Source organism: Alligator sinensis, unplaced genomic scaffold, assembly GCF_000455745.1.
Source record: "Alligator sinensis unplaced genomic scaffold, ASM45574v1 scaffold150_1, whole genome shotgun sequence".
NCBI classification, from domain to species: domain Eukaryota; kingdom Metazoa; phylum Chordata; order Crocodylia; family Alligatoridae; genus Alligator; species Alligator sinensis.
Window position 1 is genome coordinate 5,428,601 of NW_005841840.1, and position 14,734 is coordinate 5,443,334.

The 14,734-nt window shown below is 42.9% G+C and overlaps 1 protein-coding gene across 5 annotated transcripts in view; it reads left to right on the top strand.

Moving 5' to 3' along the window:
• SPATA5 (spermatogenesis associated 5) overlaps window positions 1–14,734 on the top strand; it is a 328,502-nt gene that overhangs the window by 106,794 nt on the left and 206,974 nt on the right. For all 5 annotated transcript variants that reach the window (XM_025204774.1, XM_025204765.1, XM_025204785.1 and 2 more), the window contains one exon: window positions 7,403–7,529. In XM_025204774.1, the coding sequence (XP_025060559.1) occupies window positions 7,403–7,529 (127 nt within the window). The remainder of the gene's footprint in view (window positions 1–7,402; window positions 7,530–14,734) is intronic.

Genomic DNA, 14,734 nt, shown 5'->3' on the forward strand with positions numbered 1-14,734 from the left:
TGCGTATGATACAGTACAGTGGATAAAAGGTGCCAAACAAGGGAGGCGGATATAATGGCAGGAAAAACCCAAGCCCACTGCAGTTCACAAGCTACTTATAACACAAAGATTAACTGATGTGATATCTTAAGTATCATTAACACACCCAAATCTGAAAACAAAATCTCCACAGCTTGGGCATTTGTGCAAGTAGGTATATTGTGCTGGATTTGGAGACTGACCTTCCAAAATACATTTCATTTCTCCAACTTCATCTAAGTAGACACTCATGGATTTTCCTTTGAGAATGTGAACAATCAGACTCCTACTGACTTAACTGGACGTTTGCCTCCTTGGTCTTGAGTCAGAGAGGGAAGATGAGCTAAGGTAATTGTTTGCCAGGAAACAGGTAATGGACTCTTGTCACAGAACTGAGCTTTGATGATTGATCATGGGTAACAGTGGTAAATTTTTTATGCTTATTTTAGACACCATATTTTCTCACATACAGTATGCACCTTATTTTTACAAAAATCAGCTGCTGGAAATTGGGGCATGAATTTTAAGGAAGGAAATATGGTAATAGCAACTTCTGCATCAAAGATTCTGCTGGGGGAAAGCGCAAGTTATGCTATATATGTGGCACAGAGGGCAGAACATGGAGCATACAGGCTCCCTAGCTGCTGGCGTTGGACACTTTCTTTTTCTTGGCAGAGGCTCAAGCTGTAGAAGCTGTTACTGACTTTGCTTGTCACATGTGGAGCTGAGCTTCAGGTGCTGGGAGGCAGGGTCCTGCTGAGTCAGTTGGGTGGGGCTTTCGGCGCACTCCACAGGTGCTGCTGGCTGCCCACCCAGTTCAGCTTGAGGAAAAAAAGAAGGGTTGAGCAGTTTGGCTGAGCTAGCAGCACCTGTGGCATCCTGTAGGTGGGTGGTTAACCCAGTAGCCACAATGTTTTGCTCCCCTGCTACTTCAACTGCTGGTTCCCCTTGGAAAAATACTGTACTCACTGGTATTTTGAAGGAACGATCATCTTTTCTTTATTCTGCCTTTCACAAACAAGATATGTATCTTATGGGGGATGGCATGTTTTATGTGAGAAAATATGGTATCTAACTCTTAAAATGCACATGGAAGATGCCATATTTAATTCAGATTATTAAGGACTAAAGTCTTTCTCTCACTGTGAAGTTCACTAAACTCATGAACAGTTTCACTTGGTGTACTTTGGAATTCAGGGCTTTGATATTGATATTGAATTGGTATTGATAGGCACATGCAAGAACACCAGCTGTCTGAAACCAGTGGATTATCTCCTGAATTAGTTAGACTATTCTTATGCTGAACTGTATCTGGCTCCAAGTGATTTAATACATTTAGCTTTATGCTATAAAATATTATTGCAGATTTGTAGAACGTAGGCGTACTAAAGAAGGGAAGAAGAGTTGACAAAAAAAATCCATATGTATAATGTTTGACCAGCAGATACATGTTAAAGCTTGGTATTTAACTAGCACTGCACAGTCATTTAATAATTATATTCCATACTTTAAAAAAAAAAGCTATGCCATTTTAATTTAACAACATTGCATATAGGATTTGGCAGTAATAATGCCAAATATTTCCCACCCCCTTTTTTTTACTTTGGAGTTCAAAGTATTTATAGTGAGATCAAGGTATGTATGTAAAAGCACACCACACCACACGCACACACAAAATATGTATAACTGAAGTTTGACTGCCTTAATTCTCAGTCATTTTATTGACAGGAAATTAGTCTGTAGCAGTATGCATCTTTTGATAGCTATTTCTGTGCAGTTTTGATGATGACATAAATATGTGGAGGTCAAGTGGAAGAGGAAAATAGAGGGGATGGTGAAGAGAGGACGACTTGGCTGGAAGTTGGTTTTGACAGTATGTGAGTAAGACTGGAGAGTTGATCATAATTTGTTTTTCTGACTGCTGAGTTTGCGTCAACAGCCCAGGCAGCCTTAATGAGCATTGCCTGCGCTAATTTGAAACCCTTGCTGGGAAATCATGGGAAAATGAAAAAATGCATACTTGTATGTCACCCTTCAGATTAACAGTTTATACAGTGTTAGAGCTTTTCGAAGCACACGGTGCTGACGCAGGTCTAGAGCAGCTGGGGAAGAAATCTCTCACTATATATGTCTGTCTGTCTGCATTTTTTATAGGATATATACTGCTAACCCAAAAGATCTTATTTATGGTAGAATGCATGCTAAATATGGTGCATAGTACAACAGCCTAGTTCAACATATAAATACAAGCACAAAAGTACCCAGTAAATACAAGCATTCAAGATAACAGTTTTAGTATCAGAGATTCCAGGTGTTTCATTTTCTTACTTTTATTTTGATTTACTTTGTTTTCAATCAAAACAATATACTTCCCCTCCAGCCTTTACTCTATTTCCTCCATGAGGGAAAATTCAGTAAAAGCCAAAATCCTTCAGTGGCAGCCCTTTGCTCAGATCCACTGACTTAGACGGTATTCCACAGTATATGGTGTATGTATGTAGGATTTGGCATGGGGTGTAAAAGAGTAAAATCTTATATACATATAAAGCCTGGTTTGTAATTTAGAACTTTTTTCAGTCGTTGAAAACATTTTTGGATTTTGCCATTACCAGAATTAGTTAGAATTAGAAGGAGGACCTAAGGAGGTCATCTAGTTCAGCCCCCTGCTCACTGCAGGATCATCCCTGAGTAAACCATCCCAGTCAAGTTCCTACCTAACCTGCTTAGGAAAATTTTCAGGGATCTTCTCTAGGTAGCCTATTCCAATGTTTGACCACCCTCATAAGCACAAAGTTGTTTCTAATCTCCAACCTAGATTTTGTCTGCTTCAGTGTGAGGCTCCTAGTCCTATCCTCTGTAGCTACAAAGAAAAGTCTGTCTTTCTCTTTTCTTTGTAATCACCCTTCAGAAATTAAGTTTATGTGGATCTGTTTAATTTGAGACCCTATTATCAGTGATTTCTGCCCCCTCTACCCTGGAATCAACATTTTCTCATTACTACATGTCTTAAACAGGGAAGCTGCTTTTTCTTTCCTAGAATAGAAGCATGGAGACAATGCAGCAAGATGGCTGCAAGCTTCTTCCACAGACAGTAAGCAGAAAAGATGAATTCTGGTGTTAGTGTTTTCACAGCCCTTCTTAAATTGGCAACAGTTTTTGCTGAGCAGCTAAATAATATCATTGCCAATTTGAGTGTAGCCGTGAAAGAGTATACAGTATGTCTACTGGACTTCATGTGTCCTGCTTGCTGTCCCACAAGGAAGCTGGCAGTCATGTTTCAGCACTGCCTCTCCATGAAGAAGCCAGCTCAGGCCATAATTCTGAGAGATTGTTTTTTTAACATTCTGTCTTTCAAAAACAATGTGTACCCTCTTATTTGGGAGTGTGGTATACAAAAAAAATGGTATTCATATTAGGAGGGGTGAATGTACTTACTAGCCCATTCTTTCAAAAACATGTTAGGCTTGTTATTTCTGCTCTCCTCACCAGAACAAAAGTCTATCTGCTCCCCCAAAGACTTGTGATTTCATACTATTTCAAGTGCATTTATCATTTAGGCCCTGATCTTGCACATATTTTTGTGCTTAACTTTCTATCAGTGGATATAATGTTAAGTAAGTATGTGAGTTTTTATAGGATTTGGGGCATGAGTCCCTGTTTAAGACTAGTTTATTTTACAGAGGTGATGTTATTTATTTATTTATTTGTTTATTTGAGTTCTGTGTCCTTTGAAACTTATTTGCTATTCACATGCAGCAACTGTATCATTTTTACCATGTTATGTTTAATTTAAATAAAGAGGGCTGTGTCTCTTGGATATGCTTAGAAATCCTTTGATTTCATTTGTGAATTTCTAGCACTGCTGTATCAAAGTAGATAAAACTGGCGACTAACAAACCCAGGACTCTACTCTAGTATTTCTAAGCAGTCCCCTCAGTCATCTCCAAGATGGTGGCAGATGCCTTTCAGATTTTGAATACTTACAAAAGGTGTTCAAATACCTGTTCCAGAAAATTATAGAATATCTATAGCAGTTATTCATAACAAATCTACACAAAATGTATTTTGTGATATTAAGATTTCTTGAACTCTGAAAAAAATATCAAGTATTGTTCTCTGATAGATATTGACATTGATTATGGTAGTGATGCACTAATAATCTATGTAGTATAAGCATCCAGCAGTTAGAGTAGTTGGTATACATCATGAATTTGCAAACAAAAAATTGCAATATTCATTGTATCTTAAAATCAACCTGATTATAATTTATTGGTCTGTGTATTCATAAATAAAAATATTCTAAAAAATTATTGCAAGTCATAAAAAGTTAATGTTTGCCTAGAAATGTGTGGGGAAGAGACCAAAATAAATGTTTGCCAAAGAAATAATGATAAAATCAGCATAAAAACCTTGTTTCAGTTATTAGCATGAAGGTAATAATGGAAAATAGTATTTTTAAAAGTATTGGAAAAGGTCCATTTAAAGGCAGGGAAATGAAGTGGCACAATGTGATGAACAGCTGTGAAAACTCCGCTTGGAGCAATCCTTCTATGACAAAGATGTACATAATAATTTATTGTGTTTTATCACCAGCAGGCAAGTCCCACAGAAAACCTGAGGTTTAGCCCATCAGAGAAGCAGGCCTTCAATAAAGTGGTTACAATACTATTTGTATTGTACTCCCTTCCTCACCTGTTTTAACTATTCAACTGTACTTACAGCAGTTGTTCAGCAGAGGGAGCTTTTAGAATAAGCTGTTGACTGTCTTTGCCTCTAGGGCAGTGATTCTTAAACGAGATATCTTGGGGTACCTTTAAAAAATGCTGTGGGGTGCCACATAATGTTAGCACTGTTAAGTCTGTAAACATGATTTGCAAGATAAACCCAGAGATTTCAAAAAGATATCCATAGTTGTGTTTTTTCTGAGTTCTTTGCAACAGAAAAACTGTTGTTATTTTTCTGTAGGCAAAAAAAGATGAAAACCAAAGCTGCTTGCACATGTTTAAAAAAATTAAAAAGCTGCACTTTACCAGAAGCAGCAGTGTGTTACTTCAGCCTAGCTCTGCAGTGTTTGTAAAGATTGGGTGCTTCAGGAGGGTTTTCTGGTGCTTTTAGCTAAAGCTGATTTAATCATCTATTAGATAAAAGCGCCAAAAAAGCCCTACTAAAGCACCTGATCTTTACAGATGTTGGGCAAGCCAGGTTGAAGTAACACGCTGCCTCTTCTGAGGATGTGTGGCACTTGGCATTGGAATGTGCCAAGTTTAAATTAAAATGCTGGAATTTTTGGGGTTTTTTTTTTTTAAGGGTGCACCAATAAAGACTTTTTGGTTGATACCCGTGGCCAATTATTAACCAGACATGTTGGCCGATAACGATTTGCTTGCTGATATGCAGCTCGGCAGCTTGGAAATCAGCTTCTGGTGGGTAAATCTGTGGGAGAGAAGGGGTGTGTGGAGGGAGGCAGATCGAGGCCCCCCCCCCCGTGGTGAAGGGAGAGAATGAGGGGGGCTGGGCTGGGGATGCAGGTGGGGGTGGGGGTGGTGCTGGGAGGGGTGGCTACTGGGGGACTACGGTGAGTTTTGGGGTGGCTGTAGCCCACCCTGTAGCCCCTGCTCCCAGTGCTGCTGCAGCCTGCCTTGCCCCCACCTGACCAAGCAAAGTCCCAGTCCAGCCCCCCCACCAGGGAGAGACTGGCACAGCCTCTGGCTCTAATTCTGCAGTGGACAGCCCACCCTCACCCTGCACACAAATCCCATTCCTCCCCTGGGGGTGTGCGCAGTGGCTGGGAGCTTCCCCCCACACCGCACTGCATCCCCCGGACAAGCCGCCCATGACTCCATCCCACACCCTGCCCACCTGCCCTGCCCCGGCTGGGCAGCACCTGCTCCTGCTCCATTCCCTCTCTGTGTGGGGGCCTTGATCTGCACCCTCCCACGCCCATTCCCCCCACAGACTTATCAGCTGGATGCAAGCCGCTGGGCTGTATTCCTGGCTGTGTGAATGCGTGTGGCCAGCTGCATGCATGCACATGACATTTATTGGTGACATAATTGGCTACACTGGCCAAAAAAAGCTGATTGCTGATAATGTCAATTTTTCTTGTATCAGTACTGATCCAATATGGACCGATATATCGGTGCACCTGTATGTATTTTTTATGTCTGCAAGCACCCCAGTAGCTGGCATTTTCTAAGGGGGGCAGGGGAGGGGGCTTCTGGTCTATCCAGGGTGGCCTCAAGTCTAAAAAGGTTGAGAACCACTGCCGTAGGGACCAAGTATTTTGGCTTAGTAAACAATCTTAAGTCTTGGAAATGAGGAACTGCAGTCTAGCCCAACCCAGTGCACTTTTGGATACAGCTTTGTTCCTATTTCTGATTATGAGTGGGTGGTTTTTTATGGGGAGGGGAGGGTCAGTTTTTTAATTGCAGTCTTAATAACTCCTTCAGAGCGGGGGAGCCTTGGGTTCTTACCCTTGTTCCTAAATCTGTATATACATTTTATTCAATGGCTATTTAATATAAACACATCTAAATAGCTGTGGGAACGTAGAGCAGAACCCAGGAACCTCCTGCCCAGGGAAGTTCCCGTCTCACTAGAAGATCAAGTCGGGATTCCTCTGGCTTGCTCTCCTGGGTTCACTGATTCCTGTATTACTTTCCACCTAGTGGCCCAGATTTAATGAGAAACATGAGAGTGCCCTCAGTCCTGCCAGGCCCCTACCCTGGTGGTTAGGGCATTTTCCTGGTAAGTGGGAGATGTGGGTTTAAATCACTGCAAGGTGATTGGAGCTAAGAACCTACATGTCCCATAATTTTTATATTTTTTCTGAAATGAAGTATGGTTAATGCCAATGTTGGCGTGTGTGTGTGTGTGTGTAATATGTATTTGTTGGGGGAGAGGAGTGGGGGTGGAGCTAGGTTGATGTGTGTTCAAGCTAAAGCTCAAACTTGCACCTTAGGATTTTGTAACACAACGCTGTAATTGCTCTGTAGCCACATCCATTGAGCCTAATGTAGTTCTCTTCCTAAAATATCTGACTAATTAAGAAGCCACGTTACTTGAGTTCTTACCACCTTAGAAATGTTTAAATCAGACTACTGTATTATGTGATGATCTTGTACAAGCCACCATGGTGAGGGAATAAGTAACAAGCCCAGCTATTTTTTCTAGTATTAAGAAATCTTTTGTAGGGCTGATTCTGGAATATAGGTTTAATCAGTTTAATGATTAATGTTGTGTTTACCTTTAAGTGTTGAAGGTGAAAAAGATGAATTTGAAAGTTATTCCAGGAAACTGAATATGTTTTTTCCAGGTTTTAAATAACAGTAAACCCTTCCCTTCTAGGAAGGGAAAACTAATGCTGTGGTATTATTTTAATCAGCTCTTCAGGTGCTGGGAATGTAGCAGACCGTGTCTTGGCTCAGTTGTTAACGGAAATAGATGGGATAGAACAGCTAAAGGACGTGACAATTTTGGCAGCTACAAACCGACCGGATATGATAGACAAGGTAAGAATAAATGCACTGTGGTCTCTTGTGCAAACCAGCTTCTGGAATAATTTAATTCTATTTTAGTGTTTATTCTCTAAATAGTTCTCTAATCAATTTTTTTAGTTAAGGGAAGAAATTTCAAAACAAAGACAAAAGAGGAAAGGATTATGTCCATTTCCTTTTTAGTTACTTGAAGTTCAATAAAAACAAAAATGGTTTGCAATATCCTTAAGTATCAGTTTGCTGAAAAATTCTCTCTTAAATCAAATTCACTAAATTTGTGCAGTGACATGTCTGGTGAGCCACTTGTCAGTTTTTTTCTTACTGTGCTTGCTTTAGAAGGAGTGTAATAGAAAAAATATTTTTAAAATGATGTTTTCTGAATTTTCTTGGAAGTTTGTAAATATTTTATGACAATTTTAACCTTTTAAAAGTACTTATAGAAAGTTTTACCCCCTTTCTTTTTTGCAAGATTTATATGGAGGATACATAGAAACAGCACTGTCACCAGTTAGTTCATATATATGAAGCACTGAGAACAAAGCTCAGGACTTCAACTCCAGAAATACAGTTGCCTTCCATTTGAGCCATAGAAGACTCTCCATTGGTGTTTACTCTTATACTTTTCATGCAGCTAGAAAATAGTAGAACTGGTTGGGAATTTTTCATTAAAAACCAAACAATTAAATGAAAAATGTATTTTCTCCAAAAATAGGGTTTTCCACGAGAAATTTCAATCATTAATCTGTGTCTGCCTGAGCCGGTTCAGTGTGTCATGGTATTTGTAGTTCAGGTATCTGGTATGCCTCTATTCTCCTCTATTGGCCAGGCTTGCTGGCTGGCTTCTCATGACATACCAAAGTCTTCCTGTCTCATTTTCTGCAAAAATTTCTACTAATACAGTTTTCCGCCCCCATTTTGAACAGAAGCATATATTTTGAAATATGTTAGTATCTTCTGGCACAGACATTCTAGTTAACAGGAGCCAGCCATCAAACTCAACAGGCAGTTATTAACTTGTAGTAATGCAGCCAGTAAGGCTTTTGTTAGTAGCATACTGAGACTGGTGCTGCGTACACACATTCAAATAATTAGGGAGAATTTTCCTGGGTTTGTTCCTCTGGTAGTAAAAATTACCTAAATGAACGTTTGAATGCGAAGTCCTCGAAGAGAAGAGAGATTAAACTGCTGACGCTGTGCAGCTAGGCGGGGCCCCTGTGCACACATCTCAGCATGCTGTGCAGGCTCCCTCTGTCTGCTTGGCAACAGGTGGAGGCCCTGCTTGGAGTCAGCCTGTCTCTCCCTGGAGCACAATGTGGAGATTGTGAAGGGGACATGTTCTGCTCCCTTCTGGAGCAGCAGAATCCAGCAACAGATGTGCTATCTCTTTGTAGGGGGAGATATGTTAGAGGTCTGTGTTCCCTTCTGAGAAAAACCATGGTATATACAGAGTTTTGCTCAATTTGAGGTATGTTCTGTTCCCTGATTGGTTGGAGTAGTAGAGTGACAAACTGTTTCCTTGAGGGGGAGAAGGGGAGGGATCAAAGCACCCTGGAATGCTGCAAGATTGTTCTATGGATTCTTTCAGAAGGGTTACTTGTACAAACATTCACTCTCCCAGAAGAAACTCTTCTGGGAGTAATTTAACCCTGGTTATTCCTAGATTATTTTTCCCCTTGAGCAGCCATTTTTGCTTTGTGAGAAAAAGTCTGAACATTTGTATGAGAGGTTCATCGATATCGGCTATCAGCTTTTCAAACTTTATCGGCTATCAGCTTTTTTTGGCTAGTGTAGCTGATAATGTCACCAATAAATATAGTATGTCTTCTGGCTGTGGGGCCCCTGGACGCTGCGTACATGCACACGGCCAGGAATACAGCCAGGCAGTGTGGAGAGCATCATCCTGCAGGTAAGTCTGTGGAAGGGAAGAAGCAGGGGGGGGAGGGCAGATGAAGGCCCCTGTGGTGAGGGAGGGGCTGGGGTTGGGGGCACTGCCCAGCTAGGGCAGTGAATTGAGGTGGGAAGCAGGTCAAGAGCTGTAGACAGCTTGTCCAAGGGGTATGGGGAGCAGGGGCCTGCCTCCCTGCGCTTTGCACACCCCCAGGGGAGACCTGGGGGGCATGTGCCCCCCGCAATGGATTTGTACGTGGGGTGAGAATGGAGGCGTACTGCTCGCTGCAGGCTCGGGGCTCTCTGCTCTACTGCCTTTGTCCCGGGAGCTGTGCACTGGCTGGACATCCCCTGCCTTCCCAGCAGCGGTGGGGGTAGTGAGTTGTGCCTCCTGCTGCCAGGAGGGCAGGGGACGCACGGCCAGCATGTGGCTCCCAGGGCAAAGGCAGCAGAGCAGAGAGCCCTGAACCTGCAGTGAGCAGCCCACCTTTGCCCCACTCAGCTCAACTCCAGTTAAAAGCATCTCCACGCTTAAAAGTGGTGGTGGCAGCACTTTAGCTAATGCTCATTTGAAAAGCTTTAGTTCAAGTGCCCACACTGCCATTTTTAAGTGCTGGGATGCTGATTCCCTGGATGAGCCACCCGTAGCTCTGTCCCACTCTGTGTCCTGGTCCCGGGATCCTATTCACCACCCTGGCTGGGCAGAGCCCCCAGTCCCTGCCCTACCTCACTCTCTCTCTCACCATGGGGGCCTCAATCTGGTCCTCGTGCACGTCCCTTCCTCTCTACAGACTTATCTGCAGGGAGCTGCTCTCCATCCTGCCTGGCTGTGCTCCTGTAAAGCGGTTATTGGATTGGTATTGTACAATAGCTGATTATTCATCAGGCATATTGATATTGGCCAACAAAATCTTTATCGGTTCTCCCCTAATCTATACACTGAATATGGTACAGTGACTCTCCCAGGAGAAATTCAGTGTCTGTTTTTGGCCGCATAAATATATTCTCTGCCACTTGAACAACATCATTTTAAATTTAACCTGTTGGTTTTGTCTTAACATCCTTATCATACATGAATTTTACAGTGTCATTCTAGTTCAGCGAAAGACCTGTATGTACATCTACTTTTATAGGAACAGCTTGTTTTAGTTAATAGCTACTACAGAGTCACCAGAGGGAGGGGAATAATGGACTGCTGAATACATGAACCAGTGAAGAGAAAGGGGCATATTTAGAAATTAGCAAAGGCTTCAACTTTACTTGAATGTAGACAGGATGAAACCTGAGGTCAATAAGGCTGAAATGGAAGAAGGTAATTGAAGCCCTTTTACAAGCTCTGGCTTCTCTCCATGCAGGTCATATATTCAGTGTTCTTTCAGTTGAGTATGGAATTGAGGTGACAGGAATTTCACTCGTAGCCAGGGAAATAGAGCTGATATTTTAATTTAAATGTAATGGCTGCTGTTAACTTTATTTTTACTTTCTTTTACTCTAAGCTGTTTCGATGGTTTAGAACTTCAGAAAATTCTTAATTTGATTTTAAATCAGTAATTTGTGCATCTACTCCTAGACTATTGTTTGTACAGTGAAAAAGCTTCAGCACTCTTGGTTTTGCCAGTAGACAATAAAGGAAAGCAGACATATCAAGCGTAAGTTAAAACTCTCTGAAGATCTCATATAATTTAACATCCATGAGAAATTGAAGAGACAGATTTTCTTTTAGATGATTTTTAAGCATAAATTGTGCTTTTCTTTCTTTTATTGCTAATAGTCAACAAGGTGTACTAGCTGAGGCACTGGACTGGACAGAAAGATCAAGCTGAGGGATTAAAAAAAGAGATATATTTAAATTTCTTTAAGTGATTCTTATCTTATATTCAGTAACAAAAAACAAGAATGTAAAATAAAATTAAACTCTTTAAAAGGGCCTGTTTTATTGAAGCATAATAGAAAAGTTTTACCAATCCACAGTGGAGGAGGAGAGAGTTTGTGTTGTTTAGTGAGATTTGAGACTTGTGAGTCTGTGACTGATGCAATATTCCTGAAGGCCAGGTGGGCTCATTGTGCTTGATATTATACCCTAAGGCTTAGGGATACTTTTCCTGTTTCCTTTTTGGTATTTCTCCTCACTGGAAAGGAATGGGGGAAGGGTGAACACCAAAAGAATCTTATTGTTCTTGGCTAGATTCAGCTGTAAACTTGGACATCTCAAAGTGTATGGCTTTCTGGTTTACTTTGCGATTAATGATATCCATATATTCTTTTAAAAACTCTGATATGTACTGCATTAATGCAGCGTATTTAAATATGCATTGAAGCAGTCACATATTCAACTATGACTAGATTCATAGATCCTGGGGTTGAAAAGGATCGAGTCTGACCCCCTGCCAGTGGCAGGAAAAAAGTGCTGGGGTCATGTGACCCCAGCTAGGTATTTGTCCAGTCTTCTCTTGAAGACCTCCATGGTAGGGGAGAAGCACCACTTCCCTTGGAAGCCTGTTCCAGATTCTGGCAACCCTAGCGGTGAAGAAGTTCTTCCTGATGTCCAACCTAAACCTACTCTCCATCAGCTTGTGGCTGTTGTTTCTGGTTATTCCAAGGGGTAGTCTGGTAAGCATCTCCTATTCCGTGCTGCTCCCTCCACAGTGAATGTGTATACTGCCACAAGATCTCCCCTCAGTCTTTTCTTGTGGAGGCTGAAAAGGTCCAGGTCCCTCAGACTTTGCTCATAAGGCATACCCTGCAGGCTTCTACCCATGCAAGTGGCCCTTTTGAAGTGTGGCACCCAGAATTGGATGCAGTACTCCAGTTGCAGCCTTACCAGTGCCACATAGAGGGGGAGCATCACCTCCCTGAACCTGTTCGTGATACACCTACTAACGCATGACAAAGTGCGATTAGCTCTGCTAATTGCTTCGTCACATTGACAACTCATATTCACCTTGGCGTCAGCAACGACTCCAAGATCTCTTTCTGCGCTGTGCTGCTGAGGTCAGCCCCAGCCTATAGGTGTGCTGATGATTCCCTCTCGCTAGGTGTAGCACCTTCCACTTGTCCTTGTTGAACTGAATCCTATTGTTCTCTGCCCACTTCTCTAACCTGTCCAGGTCCACCTGGATTCAGTTTCTTCCCATCAGTGTGTTTTCTTCACCCCATAGTTTGGTGTCATCTGCGAACTTGAACAGAGTGCTTTCCATGCCCTCATCCAGGTCGCTGATGAAGATATTGTACAGTACTGGCCCAAAGACCAAGCCTTGGGGGACCCCACTGCCCACATTTTTTGAGGTTGTTACTGACTTGTCCACCACCACTCTCTGGGTACAACCCTTAAACCAATTTGCCACCCACATGACTGTGTAATCGTCTATGGCACACCTGTTCAATTTGCTAATAAGAATAGGATGGGAAACTGTGTTGAAGACCAATAGATGACATTTACCTCAACACCTACATCTTAAGCTTTTAGTGATCTTGTCATAGAAAGAAAACAAGGTTAGTTAGGCAGGATCTGCCTGCTATGAACCTGTGCTGGTCACCCTTCAGCATTATATTACTCTCTGGACTCCTATAAATGTGATCCAAGGATAGAGGTGAGACTAACCGGTGTATAGTTACTTGGATCTTCCTTCCTCCCCTTCTTGAAAATAGGAACCACACTGGCCCTTTTCTAGTCCTCAGGGACCTCAGTTGAGCACCATGAGTGCCCAGTCTTGCCAGTGGCTCTGCTATAACACTGGCTAATTCTTTCAGAATTCTTGGGTCCCACTGATTTAAACACATCCAGCCCCTCCACATGTCTCTTTACTAAGTTGGCACTGACAGTTGTTGGGCTGGTGTTTCCCCTGCTTCTGTCAGTAATGCATTTGGGAGATTTGCCTAGATCCGAGTTCAAGAATACAGAGGCAAAAAACTCATTGAAGAGCTCTGCTTTGTTCCTCCTATCTGTCACCAGCTACCTTGTTTATCCTGTAGGGGTCCTATGCTGCCCTGCTCCTTCTTTTTGCTCCCTATATACCTGAAGGACTTTTTGTTGTCCTTTAATATTTGTTGCTAGCCTGAGTTCTAATGCTGCTTTGGCCTTCCTAATTAATACCCTGCAAGTGCGAGCCAAGGAGGTATACTCCTCCTTGGTAGCTACCCCCTGCCTCCACAGCCTGTATGCCCCTTTTTGCCATTAGGCTTTCCTGGATTTCCTTGCTTAGGCAGGAGGGTTTCTTAGCCCCTTTGCTCCCTTTACTATTCAGTGGGATTGCCTCTTTCTGTGCCCAAAGGATTGCTTCCTTGAGGAACGACCACCCTTCTTGGACCCCAATTTTGTCAATGCTCTTGAGCTTTAATGCCCCACTAACTAAACTCCTAAGCACCCTGAAGGCAGCCTTTCTGAAGTCTAGCACTTCTGCCCTGCTGCGTACTTTTCCCACCCTTCGCCGAATAGTGAATTCAATCAGTTGATGGTCACTATCCTCTAAGTTGCTTTGTACCTCCAGATCCCCAGCCAGGTCAATCCCCATAGCTAGCACCAAGTCCAGCTAGCACCAATGCCCAGCATTCTCCCTGGGCACTAGGGAGAATGCCCAGGGGGAAGGCATTCTCCCTAGTGGGATCGTATACCTCCTTTGTCAGGTGGAGGTCCTGTAGGCAGGTTAAGAACCTACATGAGCGATTAGTTCTAGCTGACTGATCTGCCCAGCAGATGTCAGGGTAGTTTAGGTCACCCATGACAACCATACTTCTTGACTATATGACCTCTGAGAGCTGCCCAGAGAATTCCAGGTCTAGCTCATCCTCCTGGTGTGGCAGTCGATAGTAGACCCCCACTACCAAGTCCCTTTCCCCTCGCCCTCCCCCCCCCCTTGTATCTTAACCCACAGTACTTCAGTTTGATTCATAGATTCATAGCTGTTAGGGTCGGAAGGGACCTCAATAGATCATCGAGTCTGACCCCATGCATAGGCAGGAAAGAGGGCTGGGTCTAGATGACCCCAGCCAGACGCCTATCCAACCTCCTCTTGAAGACCACCAGGGTAGGGGAGTGGGAGCCCGTTCCAGACCCTGGCCACTCTAACTGTGAAGAAGTTCTTCCTAATGTCCAATCTAAATCTGCTCTCTGCTAGCTTGTGGCCATTATTTCTTGTAACCCCCGGGGGCGCCTTGGTGAATAAACCCTCCCCAATTCCCTTCTGTGCCCCTGTGATGAACTTATAGGCAGCCACAAGGTCGCCTCTCAACCTTCTCTTGCGGAGGCTGAAAAGGTCCAGGTTCTCTAGTCTCTCCTCCTAGGGCTTGGTCTGCAAGCCCTTAACCATATGAGTGGCCCTTCTCTGGACCCTCTC